The sequence below is a fragment of the Mesoplodon mirus genome, assembly GCF_964341445.2.
Source record: "Mesoplodon mirus genome assembly, chromosome: 1".
Classification (NCBI taxonomy): Eukaryota; Metazoa; Chordata; class Mammalia; order Artiodactyla; family Ziphiidae; genus Mesoplodon; species Mesoplodon mirus.
In genome coordinates this window covers 2999446-3013986 of record NC_138976.1, presented here as the reverse complement: position 1 = coordinate 3013986, position 14541 = coordinate 2999446, and the positions used below count along the sequence as shown (strand labels likewise).

At 56.7% G+C, this 14541-nt stretch overlaps 1 protein-coding gene across 1 annotated transcript; it reads right to left on the bottom strand.

Moving 5' to 3' along the window:
- Positions 1 to 11136: 11136 nt before the first annotated feature.
- Positions 11137 to 12625, bottom strand: LOC309805615 (uncharacterized protein). Its single transcript, XM_082623675.1, has 2 exons — positions 12188 to 12625; positions 11137 to 12105 (listed from the first exon to the last, which is right to left on the bottom strand). Exons 1-2 carry the CDS (start codon positions 12459 to 12461, stop codon positions 11492 to 11494), a joined length of 888 nt encoding a protein of 295 aa, XP_082479801.1. The 5' UTR covers positions 12462 to 12625; the 3' UTR covers positions 11137 to 11491.
- Positions 12626 to 14541: the final 1916 nt, after the last annotated feature.

Here is a 14541-nt window from a genome sequence, read left to right as displayed (position 1 = left end):
AATGTCTCCCATGGCACATTCTTGGGTCCTTGCACCACCCCCAGACCATCCCAGGGTCCTCACCAGCTGTAGGGGGAGGCCCCTAGGGGCTGCTTTAGGGGCCCTAGAGGGAGTGGCCTGGCCCAGTAGCGGGGAGCACAGGGCTCGTTCTCCAGACACCTGGTCACCCTTCGCGCCACGCATGACTCGCCCGTCCCGGGAGAGGGGCCAGCGGGGAAGGGGGCCTGGACTGCCCAGCTGGGAATGACGAGCAGTGGAATCTCCACTCCGTTGATGAGGAAATAATTCTCCATCATTGTCTCCGGTTCAGCCGCGATCACCTTGTGCGTTACAACTAACGTTCCTTCAGGGAAACCAAAGTCAAGGACAGTGAGAGGTGGAGGGGCCTGGACATAGCCATTCACTCCAGGAGCCGTCTGGGCAAGCTCCCTTCCCGCTCGGTCCTCAGTTTCCCGGAATGAGGGGTGGCCTGGATGAGAGTTCTCAGAGATCCTTTCACCTGGACCTTCTGGGCCCCCAGGGCCTCTCTGGACATCTCCATGGGGAGGTGGGGTCTGCGGGGGAGAGAGCACAGCTGGTCACGGTGTGGTCATGGTGGGGGACAGAGAGGAGGCAGGCTAAAAGGAGAGCAGATGGGCCGGGGTCAGGGAGGGGACACCGTGGCAGGCTTGGGCAGCATCTGAGGACAGAGCTTCAGCAGGCCCAAGGCTCGCGGCGCTGGGGAGGGGGCCGGGGCCTGGGCAGCAGGCAGACGTGCCCCTAGGTGAAGCCCCGGAAAGCCCAATACGGCCGGAGGGGGACACAGCAGCCCCGGGCCCAGCCTCAAGGCCCAGTCCCTTCTCCTACAGCCACAGCTAGGCAGCAGCTGTCTGTATCTGAGACCTCCTCCACTGCCCCCACCTCCTTTGCTTCTTGCTCCAGTTGGAATTTCATTCCAAATGGTAAATATTTTATTTCCATCTGTGAGGCTCCCACGCAGATGACTTTAACGTGGAAAATACGTTTTGCTACTCAATCCAGCACAGGAGTCTGTAGTCCAGAAGATGAGTTCTTTGTGAAGCCAGAGGGCAAGCTTTTGGCAAAACACTCCGCCTTCCTCTGGACCATGATAAACCAAGGGAATTACTCCCCTGGCCCTCCATCAAGGGCCTGCCTGGGGGCTGGGAGATGACATCTCCAGGGTAAGGAAGCAGGGAGTCCACTTCTGAGTGTTTGTTTCAACCCCACCTGGCTCAGTGTTGGCACACAGCTCTCTAAGACCCCCCCCCCACTGGGTGGAGCACAGGGGTTCCCACTGTAGACTTGGGAAGACACTTCCTAGCTGAGTGACCTTGGGAAAGTTACTTCCCCTCCTTTTTTTATTTTTTTATTTTTTGTGGTACGCGGGCCTCTCACTGCTGTGGCCTATCCCGCTGCGGAGCACAGGCTCTGGACGCGCAGGCTCAGCGGCCATGGCTCACGGGCCCAGCCTCTCTGCAGCATGTGGGATCTTCCCGGACCGGGGCACGAACCCGCGTCCCCTGCATCGGCAGGCGGACTCTCAACCACTGCACCACCAGGGAAGCCTTACTTCCCCTCTTTGATCCTTGCTTTCCCCTCTGTAAACTGGAGGTAAGAATGGAAACTTCTTCAGAGTTTGCTGCGAGCGTGGAATCAAGTGATGCTTATAGGGTGCTTAGCCCACTACTCAAGCTATTGCAATAAAAGTGGCCAGAAATATGGAATCTTAGAAATTTAGTCCACCCCTTCCACTTACAAAAACATGCTTGGATTGCTAATTAAAGTACCAGCTGCTGGGTACGCCAGGGGTTGCTGGCACATCAGGGGCGCGTGCTGAGGCCCAGAGCAAACCCCATGCTCGTACCAGCACAGGGTTAAAAGAATGTATTAAAAGAAGATCAACCTGTTGGGTGTCTCCCTCCCCATGAGAGCACATCAAGTCACCGCTCGACTGCAGCTGCCCTGAGCGTGGAGCCTCACGGGTGTGCCCCCAGCACTGCGTTCCCAGGGGCCCTTTACAAGCGGAGGATGGACGGGGCCTCTGCAGTTCACCCCTGGACCCGCTGGCCTCTCAACAGAGTTCACACCCGGGAACAGCTGCTCGTAAATGCGGTTTTCATTAATTTTCTGGAAGATGGAGTTTTAATTTCCACATGATGGGTCTTGGGAGACCTGGGGAAGGAGGACCCAGTGCAGAGCTGGCCTCCGTGGTCCCTGGCACCCTTGTTTATATTTATTCCCACATTATTTATTTAATCGTCTCTAGTCCGTGCCCAATGTTCTGGCTCCGAGGGGAAGGGGCCAAGCCCATGAGAAAGTGCCCCATGTACTTTCCTGGGAGGAGGATCGCCCCAGGAAACTTGAACTTGCAGCAGCTCAAAGGGGGTCGGTGTTGAGACCCCACAAAGGACAGCGAGGCCCCTCCAATGGGTGGACATCACATCACTCCTCTAGAATGTTCTTTGAGCAGTCCCAGAACGTCCATTCCAGGGAGGGGACCACTGTGGTCCAGGAAGCCCGGGAAGGAAGACAAAACGTGCAGCAGAAACGCCGCGTCAGGGTGGACACACGGTCTGCCCAGTTCTAAGTCTTCAGACTGTTTTATTTTCTTCAGGATCCCATGAAATCTCTCATACACAATAGGACACAGGGGTCATTTTCGGAGTGAGGCCAGGGTGTGGGTGGGATGAACTCATGCGCTGGGCTGCTGGGATCCCAGACACGGAGGAACTGCCCAGCCCGGGCCCCCGTGAGTGGAGGGTGCGGCCGGGCATCACCCCAGGCAGGGCTGCCGGTCCCTGCGGCCTCCCTGCCGACAGGTTGAGGGCTGCCAGTTCCTTCCTCTGCTTCGAGATGTTGCTTGCATCCAGCCAAAGCTCAGGAGGGCTGGGGATGGCCGAGCAGGGCCCTGTCTCTCACTCCCAAGCAGTTTAAAGTGCTACAGGAGGACAGCTCCTGCTGCCCTCGCGCGGGGCCTCTGTGCCGGGCGCGGCCACCCTGACCGTGTGACGGGGGACAGTTCGTGCATCCTGCCCGCCTCAGGTTCCTCGTCTGGAAAGTGAGATTCGTAAGGGCACCCATCTCACGGGAGCACGACGTCCTCAAGGAGGTAAAATTTGCCGAATGTTTAAAAGCCGTCAAGGGGGCTTCCCTGGTGGCGCAGTAGTTGGGAGTCCGCCTGCCGATGCAGGGGACACGGGTTCGTGCCCCAGTCCAGGAAGATCCCATATGCTGCGGAGCGGCTGGGCCCGTGAGCCATGGCCGCTGAGCCTGCGCGTCCGGAGCCTGTGCTCCGCAACGGGAGAGGCCACAACAGTGAGAGGCCCACGTACCGCAAAAAAAAAAAAAAAAAAAAGCTGTCAAGGCACACGGTGAGTTCTCCAGAAGTGCTGGTTAAATTAAGAAGATGCATAAGAAAGGAGGCCAGATCCAGGAGGAGGAGGGTACTCCAGCACGGTGGGAGGCCAGGGGGCCTTATCTCCCAGACAAGGAACTGAGGAATCGGAGAGCTGGGGGCCCAGCTGGTGGGCAGGAGAGGCCTTGAACCAGACATTCCAGGAAGCAGCAGTGACCTCCAGGGTGGAGGGAGAGGGCAGGGGACCCCTCCCGGCATGGAAGTGCCCACTCTGCCTGCCCCGGGCAGCCCTGTGGGGGCACATCACTGCACGGACATCTGTGGAGCTTCACCAACAGCCCAGTAAGGTCCTGGCCTGCAGGTCCTGTCTTTGGACCTCAGATGGGGTCCCTGCTCCAATAATCAGGGTGCTAAAGCAGCGCTCCCAATCCCAGGGCGCCCCATCCATGCCCCCAGACCTGCCCAGCTCTCCAGGGGCCCTGTTCCAGGCTGAGAGGCTGAGTCCCAGCTTCCCCGAGGCAGCTCACCCCAGGCCAGTGCCACCAGCACCTTCCAGCCGGCTCTGCGCCCCCCCACCTGCTCCCCTCGGGCCCCAAACACAGCTTGCTTTTGTTGTTTGTTTGGGGACTTTTGAGGACATATTTTTTTTTTTTTTTTTTGCGGTATGCGGGCCTCTCACTGTTGTGGCCTCTCCCGTTGCGGAGCACAGGCTCCGGATGCGCAGGCCCAGCGGCCATGGCTCACGGGCCCAGCCGCTCCGCGGCATATGGGATCCTCCCAGACCGGGGCACGAACCCGTATCCCCTGCATCGGCAGGCGGACTCTCAACGACTGCGCCACCAGGGAGGCCCTGAGGACATATTTTTAAGTGTCAAAAATTTACACTTTTTTTTTTTTTTGCAGTACGCGGGCCTCTCACTGTCGTGGCCTCTCCCGTTGCGGAGCACAGGCTCTGGACGTGCAGGCTCAGCGGCCATGGCTCACGGGCCCAGCCGCTCCGCGGCACGTGGGATCCTCCCGGACCGGGTCACGAACCTGCGTCCCCTGCATCGGCAGGCGGACTCTCAACCACTGCGCCACCAGGGAAGCCCCAAAACTTTACACTTTTAAGTGTAAGATACTTCAAACACATCGGAAAGTGCAGAGCAGCACTGTCCAGTAGTCCTTTCTGTGATGGGGGGTTGTCCTACCTCTTCCCATGCAATTCAGCAGCCACTGGACAGACACATGGGGCCTGGGGCACTGGAAACGTGACCTGCCTGCCTGGGAACCTTCAGGTGGCATCTAATTCGATCTCAATTCACGGCCATGACTGGGCTGCCACGCTGGAGAGCACTGGCTGAGAGGAGACGGCTCAGACACCACGAATGTCAACGTTCATGAAATTTCTGTGCAATTTTCATTTCTCCAGAAACAGAGCCAGAGACAGGGATTGGAGGGCAGGCTGTTCATCTGGAGGATGGAGAGACCGCTGGGGGCGGGGAGTGGGCCACAGGCAAGGGGAGGCACCGGTTACGAGCATCCTCTCCAGGTGGACACATGAGGACTGGCCCGGGCACACAGCGCTGTCACAGCGGCAGTACCATGCTGGATGGATGAACCACGCATGGGCACCCACACAACGGAGTGTCATTCAGCCGTGCAAAGAGGTGAAGCGCTGACACATGCTGTACTCGAGCCCCGAAGACATGGTGCTGAGGGGAGAAGCCAGACATACAGGGGATGAGGGGGAGTGATGGGTAAAGGATGTTATTCAGCTGAGGGAAACGTATTCCAAGTAGATAGAGGTAACCGTCGGACAACACATGAATGTACCAAAGTCCACTGGACTGTTAACCTCTCTGCAAAAAAAAACACACAAGAATGTGTGAAGTCAGTTCTCACAGCAGGGGACTGGGGGGTGCAGTCCTGCAGGGGCATGCTGGGAAAATGGTCCAGAAGGAACAGCCCCAAGGGTAGGGAGCTGGGGTATTTATACTCCACCCCCCACCCCCGCCCGTCATGATGGCCAAGCATCCCTGGGCACAGAGGTGCAGCCCTGGGGGCTGAGCTGTCTGGAGGGCACTGAGGGAGAGGGTTGGGGGGACATGGGGGGGCACAGAGGCTGCTTCTCCCGTTCTTTATAATAATAATAATGATAAAACAGCCCGTCTGTGCACCGCCTGCATCCTATCCCACCCGCCCCCAGAGCTCATCTCTCTCTCCTTTTTTTTTTTTTTTTGGCCACGCTGCGCAGCTTGCAGGATCTTAGTTCCTCGACCAGGGACTGAACCCAGGCCCTCGGCAGTGAAAGCATGGAGTCTTAACCACTGGACCACCAGGGAATCCCTGAGGCCACCTTTCTCTTGAATGCCAGGTTGATCATTCACCCGTGTGACGGGGAGAACGATGCCCCCAAAGATGCTCTAATTCCCCGAACCTGTGACTCGGTTATGGGAGAGGACTATGCAGGTGATTAAGTGAAGAATCTGGAGATGGAAGTTACCTTGCATGATGGGGCTGGGTCCTGTGGGGTCACAAGGGTCCTTACGGGAGAGAGGCAGGAGGTCAGAGCGGAGAGAAGATGTGAGGACGGAGGCTGAGGTCAAGGAGGGAAGACGCTGCCGGGAGCCCAGGAAGGGCTGGGAGCCAAGGAACGCGGGCGCCTCCAGAGCTGGGACAGGCTGGGCGGCCGATGCCCCCCTGGAGCCTCCAGAAGGACCCAGCCCTGCGGACACCCGGACTTCAGTCCATTGAGACGGCTTTTGGACTCTGACCCCCAAGACTGTAAGATCATACGTGTGTACTGCGTTAAGCTACCAAATCTGTGGTCATCTTACAGCAGCAGCAGGTGTGGCATTTACGGAACCAGCACTGACTATCCATCTGTCTCCCACTTGCCTTTCTCCCTCACTTACGTTTCATCCCTGCTGATTCATGGAGCCGTTATCCATCCCTGTACTTCTGAGTAACATTCTGCCACACAGATCCACCACAATTCATTTGTCCCGATCCCTGTCGATGGGTTTGGAGCTGTTTCCATGCGTTGGCATTCTTAACGGACTTTTATAAACGTCCTTTGCCCTCTTTCCTGTTTCGTAGGGTTTCTCTGGACTCGCATGTCCGGTGTTTATTTATTCAGCAAATGCTTCCCGAGCATCTGTACACGATGCTACTTACTAGGAACACAGCCGGGCAGGGCTGGGCTCCAAACACAGCTGGTCCACCAGCCACAAGCCACAGAACACAAGTCAGGCTGCAGGGGGCTCCCTGGCGCCCCTTCACCAGGCACCCCGTGAGAAGGAAGTACCCTCTTCTCCATCCCCCCCAGCAACCCCACAACCCCCAAGAAACCCTTCCTGCCCACCTCTCTCAGCGGAAGCTAAGCCTCCTTCTGTGTGGGGCAGGCAGAGTGGGAAGTGACCGGTGGTTTGGAACCCGCTGGTCTCGGCATCTGTGCCTCTGCCCTGGTTACAAGACAAGTGGCGGGCCGTGCTGAGCAGACACGTCAACGCCATCAGACCACGAGCATTTCAGGAGGGGCACTCAGTGCCCTAAGGACGTATCAGGTGTGAGGTATGATGTCATCACAGAGGCTGCTCCAGGCCTCCCCGTATGTGCCAGGCAAGGCGAGCCCCTCTCTGCAAGCCTTCTCTGCAGAGTCGTCACAGTGAGGCTAGCAATTTCCCCATCTCACGGATGAAGACACTGAACTTAGACAGGATTGGTCCCCCGCCCAGGTGAGCCCAAGGTGGGCAGACCGTCGACTGCAGGGCTTCCGAGGTCTTCTGCAAGAGGAAATTCCACCTCTTCCGGGAATGTCCTGTTTGGTTTGTCCTGTAGATGGGAGGCCCCTAAAGGGAAAGCCAGTCTTTCTGTAGTCAGGACCCAGGCCAGGAGCTCTGAGTCTCGGTTGTGCTTAGAATACAGGGACCTGATTTGAATCCTGAAATCATTCCTTTGTTTATCAAAAAAAAAAAAAAAAATCTACTGAGCTTTGCCGTGTGCTGGGCGCTGGTCTTGGCGTGGGGCTGGATCAGTGGCTGAGACAGAGGGGGCCACGCCAGTCGGAACCTGCAGAGGGTCTGATTTCCAACTCGCCTGAGTCAGGGCCCCAGCAGGAGGCAGGTGCTCTCTCAGGACAAGATCATTCAAGGAGGGTTTATTCCCAAAGGGACGATTGCAGTGGTGCAGGAGAATGGGTGTCCTAGGGACAGCACGGTGACTGGGGCTGTCATCCCAGCCCCCAGGGAGGAGGGGAGGTAGTTTCCAGACCCCACGTGGAGAAATCAGCCTGGGAGGAGATGCACGGCCAGCAGAGACGACCTCGGGGTGGGGGGGGTCGCACAGCCTGCCTACTCCCCTCCCTCCTTTCTTCTCACCCCCACCCAGTGGCTGAGTCCACCTGGAAGCCAGAGGAGCAAGGTGCCTTTGATATATATGGTCTACCCAGGACCACCCTCAGGACAGAGAGCAGAGGGGAGAAAGGCGGACCGTGGGTACGGAGGGGCAAGCAAAATACCAACGAATGTAAAATGGTGCAGCCACCTCGGAAAACATAAAGCTAAACGTGGAGTTTCCAGATGACCCAGTGATTCCACTCCTGGGTACAGACCCAAAGGAACTGGAAACGGGAACCCAAGTCCAGGTACACATAGGCTCACAGCAGCATTTCCCACAATAGCTAAAGGTGCAGACGCATGCACCCACCAACAGACAAAGAATAAACAATACATCATGGTCCATCCGTACAGTGGAATATTATTTAGCCATAAAAAGGAATGAAGCACTGATTCGTGCTACCACATGGATGAACCTTGAAAACGTGATGCTAAGGAAAGAAACCAGACACAAAAGGACAAATATTGTACATGAAATATTGAGAAGAGGCAAATTCATAGAGACAGAAAGTAGATTGGAGGTTACCAGGGGCTGGGGAAGATGGGAGGTTGTTGCTTAGCAGTGACGGAGCTTCTGTTGGGGTGATGAAAGTGTTTCAAAAATAAATAGTGGTGATGGCTGTACAGCATTGTCAATGTAATTAATGTCTCTAAATCGTACATTAAAATGGGTGAACTTTTTGGTATGTGAATTATATCCCAATAAAGCTGTTCTTTAAAAAAAAAAAAAACATCAGGGCTTCCCCGGTGGCTCAGTTGTTGAGAGTCCGCCTGCCGATGCGGGGGACGCGGGTTCGTGCCCCGGTCCGGGAAGATCCCACATGCCGCGGAGCGGCTGGGCCCGTGAGCCATGGCCGCTGAGCCTGCGCGTCCGGAGCCTGTGCTCCGCAACGGGAGAGGCCACAGCAGTGAGAGGCCCGCGTACCGCAAAAACAAACAAACAAACAAACATCAGACACATTCCACCCCTCTGCCCCTCAACACTCACCCAGCCCTGTCCTCCCTCTGGTTGAAAAGCTCATGTCCCCAGCACAGAGGATGGACCATGTCCCAGGAGCTGCCACACCATCGTGGGCAGCGTCAGTATGACTGCAGGACACGCTCCCCCCTGAAATGTGCAACCAGCTGTACCAGCGCTTTTCCTGCCGGGCAGACTGAAAGGGGCAGGGGGGACAGGAACAATGTGGGGCTTTCTTCCACCTAGGGTTCCATTGCCCCTTGACCTCTGCATGACCTCTGCTGGTGGGGTGACCCAAGACTTCACTTGCCAAGGATCCGGGTCCTTGGTGGCCCTGCCTTTGTTTTCTTCCCTTGTGAGGAATTTCTTATGTAAACAGCACAGCCTAGGTTTGATATATTTCTCCAATCTGTCAGCATCTTTTAACCGGTAAGTTTTGTCCTTCTACGTTTAGTGTGGTGACAGGTGTAGTTGAAATCACTCTGCCTTCCGTGTGCATTCTATCCATCCTGACCTGTCCAGGCTCCCGGCCCAACCCTGTCCTGCCTTTCTATGGACGGAGGTTCTCTTCAGTTCTGTTTTTCCCCTCTGCTGCTTTTTCCACCCTATTTGTTTTTAGCAGTTATCCTTATAGGTTTGACGTGCCTATCTAAGCTGAAAATTGATTTCTCTACCTTTCCCTGAAACAAGAAGAGGAATCTAAAGTACTTTCACTCCTATCATCCCCTCCCATCTTCCTTGTTATTCTTGGCTGGCATTGGAGTTCTATCTTTTTCATCCCTCAAATGAGATTTGTTTTCTACAGTCACAGTGGACAAGGCTGGTGTTGGGCTGGGTCTCTTCTTTATACCATTTCTTCCAGCAGCAGCACCAGTCTGACTGAATGCGTGTGTGCGTGTGCAGGCGTGTAGGAGTGCCCTTGGGACAGTGGTGGCCACTTTCCCTGCAGGGGATGCAGGCTGTGCCCGAGCACTGCCCACCCCCCCCCGCCCCTCCCTCCCTGACCTCCAAGCACAGCCTCCGTGTTTGATAAACATGTGAGAAACTCTAAACAAAACCTTTGCGAACCATTCCTCCTGGCGTCTCCTTCTCCCTTTGGATCATTCTCTTTCCTCCTGAATCGTACTTTTTCTGAGTCCTTTTCCTGAGGGTCTGTGGGGATGCTCTAACTCAGATCTTGTTTGTCTGACGTTGTCTCTATCCACCGTTTTTTAAACGGCATTTCACGGGTACCTGATGGATGGAAGGGGAGTGTTGTTTGGGGAGCACTTTGGGGACGCCTTCCCGTTGCTGTGCTTTGAGAGTTTGTTGTCAGCATGGCTGTCCTTGATGGGGAACCGGTCTTTTCCATCTGTCTGATTACATAGGACCTTCTCTTCGTTCACGGCCCCAGTGTGCTATCGTGTGTCTGCGGTGGCTTACCTCTCGTCACCCAGCTTCCTGAATCTGAGGACGCCTGCCTGTCATCAACTGTCGCCCCTTCTCAGCTGTGAGTGCTTTGATCACAGCCCCTCTTCCGTCTTCTACTTCCCCTCCTCCTGCCGCCAGGACGGTGGTCCCCTCCCGCCCTGAAGCAGGCCTGCGTGGCTTCCAAGACTGGGTCACAAAGGTCACTGCAGCCTCCCCAGCTCTCTGGGGAAGCGGCCACCACGCTACCTGCCCTTGTGAGGACACTGGAGCAGCCCCACAGGGAGGCCCCCCCAATTCTGCCAGGTGAGTAGATCCTCAGGATGCAAATGCGCGGTTGCCTAGGAACAGGGTGGGGGAAGGTGACAAAATATTTCCCCCTGCACACACAGACCTCCCTTGGCCCCGAGTGTCTGCCTCAGCGTTCTCTCCTCCAGGAAGTTTCTGGAACGTCTGCAGCCACTTGATTCCCCCCCTTCTCTGGGCGTCTTGCCCTCTTCCAGGCCTGTCACTTTCAGTGCATGTCCTGTTGTGTCATAAGCCCAACATTTCTTTCATTTGAGTTTCTTGATTCAAAGTCCACAGATTATCAGATTATTTCCTTTATCTCCCTTGTGGTGCCCAGTTTGGGGCCTTAGATGATCCAAAAGCTCCCTGTTCCCCGCAGGAGGCCGGGGGAGATTTCTTGGAGAGTCCACGGCCCGAAAACAGACTCCCCCCGTGGAAATCACGCTGCTGTCCTCACCACGAGGGGCAGCTGTATAAAGGGCTTCCTACCGCCGCGGGATCCCCAAGGGCAGGGATATTTTGGTCTCATCATTACCAGCACTGTGTCCTCCACGCAGGCCTGACACCGTAGGGGCTCAGCGTCTATTTTCAGAAGGATACGAACGTGGTTTTCTTTGCCTTCTGGCTGCCGACGGAAGAGTGAAGAGCAAACCCCACCTCCGTTTCATCAGCTGGGAAGGGCTTTTGGTGAAAAGCCCTCTTCCATTCCACCCCATTCCAATGACAATCTTCCCTGGCCCGGACTCCCGTTTTCTTTTAACATTGTTTTTTATTGTAGTAGAAAATGCATAACATAAAATGTACCATTGTAACCACTTTAAAGTGGAAACTTCAAGGGCATTTACGAAATTCACGATGTTGTGCAACCATCACCCCCTCTGGTTCCAGACACTGGGCCCTGAGTTTTCTTCCTGCTTCCACATTGTATACTTTGCTCTATGCATCTCCCGGGAGCTGCCTAAAATCCTCAAGGAATGAGGCGAGATTTCCATTAAGAAAATACCTGAATTGAAAGGATGAAGTTTGGGCTCTTTTAAACTTGAAACTCTCCTGAGAATGCGTGGTAGATGAAGGTGAGCTGGGGGTTTCTGCCATAGCATCGGTCTAGTCGTCCAGCTCTTTCTGAGTTTTGGCAGCCAGAGACCTCTTTCCACGACACCACCGACTCCCAGCTCCTGGGCTCCGGGACCCCTCACTGGCGGCCCACACCCGGGAGCGGCCCAGGCTGTGGATTCTCCGTTTCCCTGGGTTACACACAAAAGTTTTGTCCCCCTTGGCTCTGTAGAAGGCTCTGTGGAACACAAACTGACCAACGCCAGAAGCGACGGCTGCAGCCGGCGTCCCGGGGAGGTCGGAGGGCCGCTCCCGCCCCGCGCCCCCTGCCCGCCTGGCGTGGCTGCACCCTCGGGGGAGGAGGCCGGCGGAGGCCCAACAGCAAACTCCCAAAGGGCAGCAGCCCTTCTCCCTGCCCTCGACCCCCAGGCCGTTGCCTTTCTTCGCTCTTGTTCCCTGTCGGGACATCTTTGCCAAACACTGAGTGGAAACATCTGAGCAGCTCTGGCTGCATCTCAAGGCTGGGATTCGAACACGGCTCAGAGCTGCCAGCTGGTCAGTGCATCTCGGGCTGTGGATCTCTGCAGCTTGGCAGTGAGAACTCTTGGACGAGAGGCCCCCAACTCTGCCTTCTCCTGCAGCATGTCTGAACCCAGGCTGGCTCCCTGGAGGAAGAAGGAGAGGGGGAGGAGAGGGCACAGCTGAGGCCCTGGAGATGGAGAAAGCTCCTGACCCCCTCACCATTACCTGTGACTCGGTCATCCCAGCTGCACGCTGTCCAGTCAGAAGTGTCCACGAGGCTGCAGAAAGCGCAAGGCAGGGCAGCAGAGCCCAGGCCACCACCCTCAGACCTGGTCCAGCCTCCCTCTGCTGAAGGTCCGGCGGGCCGGAAGCAGCTGGACAGCTTGGGAGAATGAGGAAAGGTGGCGAGGGCGCTCCGTGACCACCCGGCACAGGGCGGCGCCAGCAGCCCTGAAGGCTGTGCGGGGTCTCCAGCAGAGCCAAGGCGGGGCGGCCACATACACCTCAGCAGCACCCAGGCCCCGCCCGGCAGCAAGGAAGAGGGAGGAGCCGGGTGCTGGATGTTCCTGGCACAGCGGGGGGAACCTGGCGAGTGTCCGCTGAAGCAATCTGCCAGCCTCAGAAAGGCCCGTGATGGGATGCCAGGTCGGACAGGAAGTGATCTTTTCAAAAACGTTCACTTTCACCTCATCCAGCCTTTGCAGCTGAAACACAGGGGACGGGGGAAGCAAGGAAAATGATGCCCGAGGACATCCAGACGCCGACAGTCCACAAGGCGACCGGCTTGTTCTCCAAAATGTCCATGAGTCAGTGTCCTGGGAAAACGTGAAGGGGGCGGGGTGTGTTCTCCCGTGAAATAGATCGGAGGCGGAGCCAAACGGGAGATGGGAATTACATTCTAAATCCCAAAACCCAGAAAGCCATAAGGTGCCTCTCTGCACAACTGAAGAAATGAAAGATAGAGTGAGGAGATTGCAGAGTTCTCCAGGGCCAGGACAGTACCATGCTGACGATGGAACGTGGCCTTCTTTTTAGCGGAGGCAAGCCGAAGGGTTTGGAGGTGAAGCGTGGGATGTCTGCAACTTTCTTTCAAATGAGAAGAGAAAAAGAGGGAGGGGAGGAGGGGCCGAAGCCTCCCGCGGCTCTGCATCCATCGGCAGCCTGGGTAGCTGAGCATATTATGTAAAGGGACTGGCTACAAACATCTGGCCAGGAACGGGGAGACTGGGAAGGAGAGCCCGCTGGGAGCTGTTACCCCATCCGCAGGGAGAAGGGTGCTTGAGAGGCCCTGCATGCACACACCCACCTCCCGCCCATGAGGAGGGAGCCGGGGGAGGACTGTCAGGGCGTCACTGAGGCCAGGTGGTGGCCGCATGGGCCAGCGTGGGCCTGTTGGGTTTTTTTTTCCTTTTTGTTTGAAATGTGGAACATTTGAAAACTCTCCTAATAATAAAAAATGGGGGGTGGGGAGGAGAAGAAGGAGAGGCAGAGAGCAGAGGGCGGATGCCCACCCTGGCCTGAAAGGGGTGGAGGAAAGCCAGTCTGCAGGCAGGGAACGGAGCCTGCAGCTCCTCCCCGCCCCACCTCGGGGGGCCCCGTGGGCCTCGGGCCGGGCAAGGGGGGTGCAGGCGGTCAGCTCGGGGGAGACGCAGCCCCGCTCCCTGGGAGGCAGAGTGGGCATCTGCCTGGATACCCAAAAATAAATGGGCAAAATGTGAATAACGGGGGTCTCTGGGGGAATAAACAACATTTGGGCCAAAACCAAACTCCGTTAGACATGCTCACACTTATTTAACGGGTTAGCACTGTTTTTCTTGGGAATTGCATGGGCGTGGAGAGTTTTGGAGCTTGACCAGAGAAGCAGTTCCCGCCAGGCCCTCCGACCGACTGCACGCAGCAGAGCTCAGGAAACTCGGCAAAACCCTCAGACCTGCTGAGACGCGTCCCCAGCGATCAGGGCCAGCCCTGCGGCCACCACACAAACGCTAGGAGGACAGGCCAACCCAGGGCCCAGAGCCACCGCCCGGCCCTCCCGCTGGGTCCAGGCCCTGGACACCCCTAGCCCACGCAGGCCCATGCTGCCCAGCCCACAGCGGGGGCCACGGTTCAGGTTTGTGTCTTGGTTGCTTAGCACCAGGAGCGGTGACCTCACTGGCACAGAGAGAGGACAGAGCCCCCTCCCCAACAAGGTCCCGGGGAGAGGCAGGGCCAAGGCACAAGCCCGTGAAGGCACCAGGAGGGACCCCCTGAATGTAGGGAGGGGACGGAGGACACCCACGTCACCCACCCCCGCGCCCCCAATGGGATCCACAGACAAAACAGGCTGAGCGCATCGCCCAGGGTCAGACAGACGTGGGTTGGAACCAAGCGCCCTCTTCCTGGCTGTGTGCCCTGGACAGGTCACCCAGCATCTCTGAGCCTGTTTGCTGCTCTATGTAAAGGGCTTGCTGAGAGCAGCACCTGGGAAGCCGCTTAAAGCAGCTCCTTTCCACCACGAGTTGATTGACTTGGCGTGTAAATGTCCTGGGGCTGCTGTAACAAGTGACCACAAACGGGGGGCTGGAAACAACAGACATTCA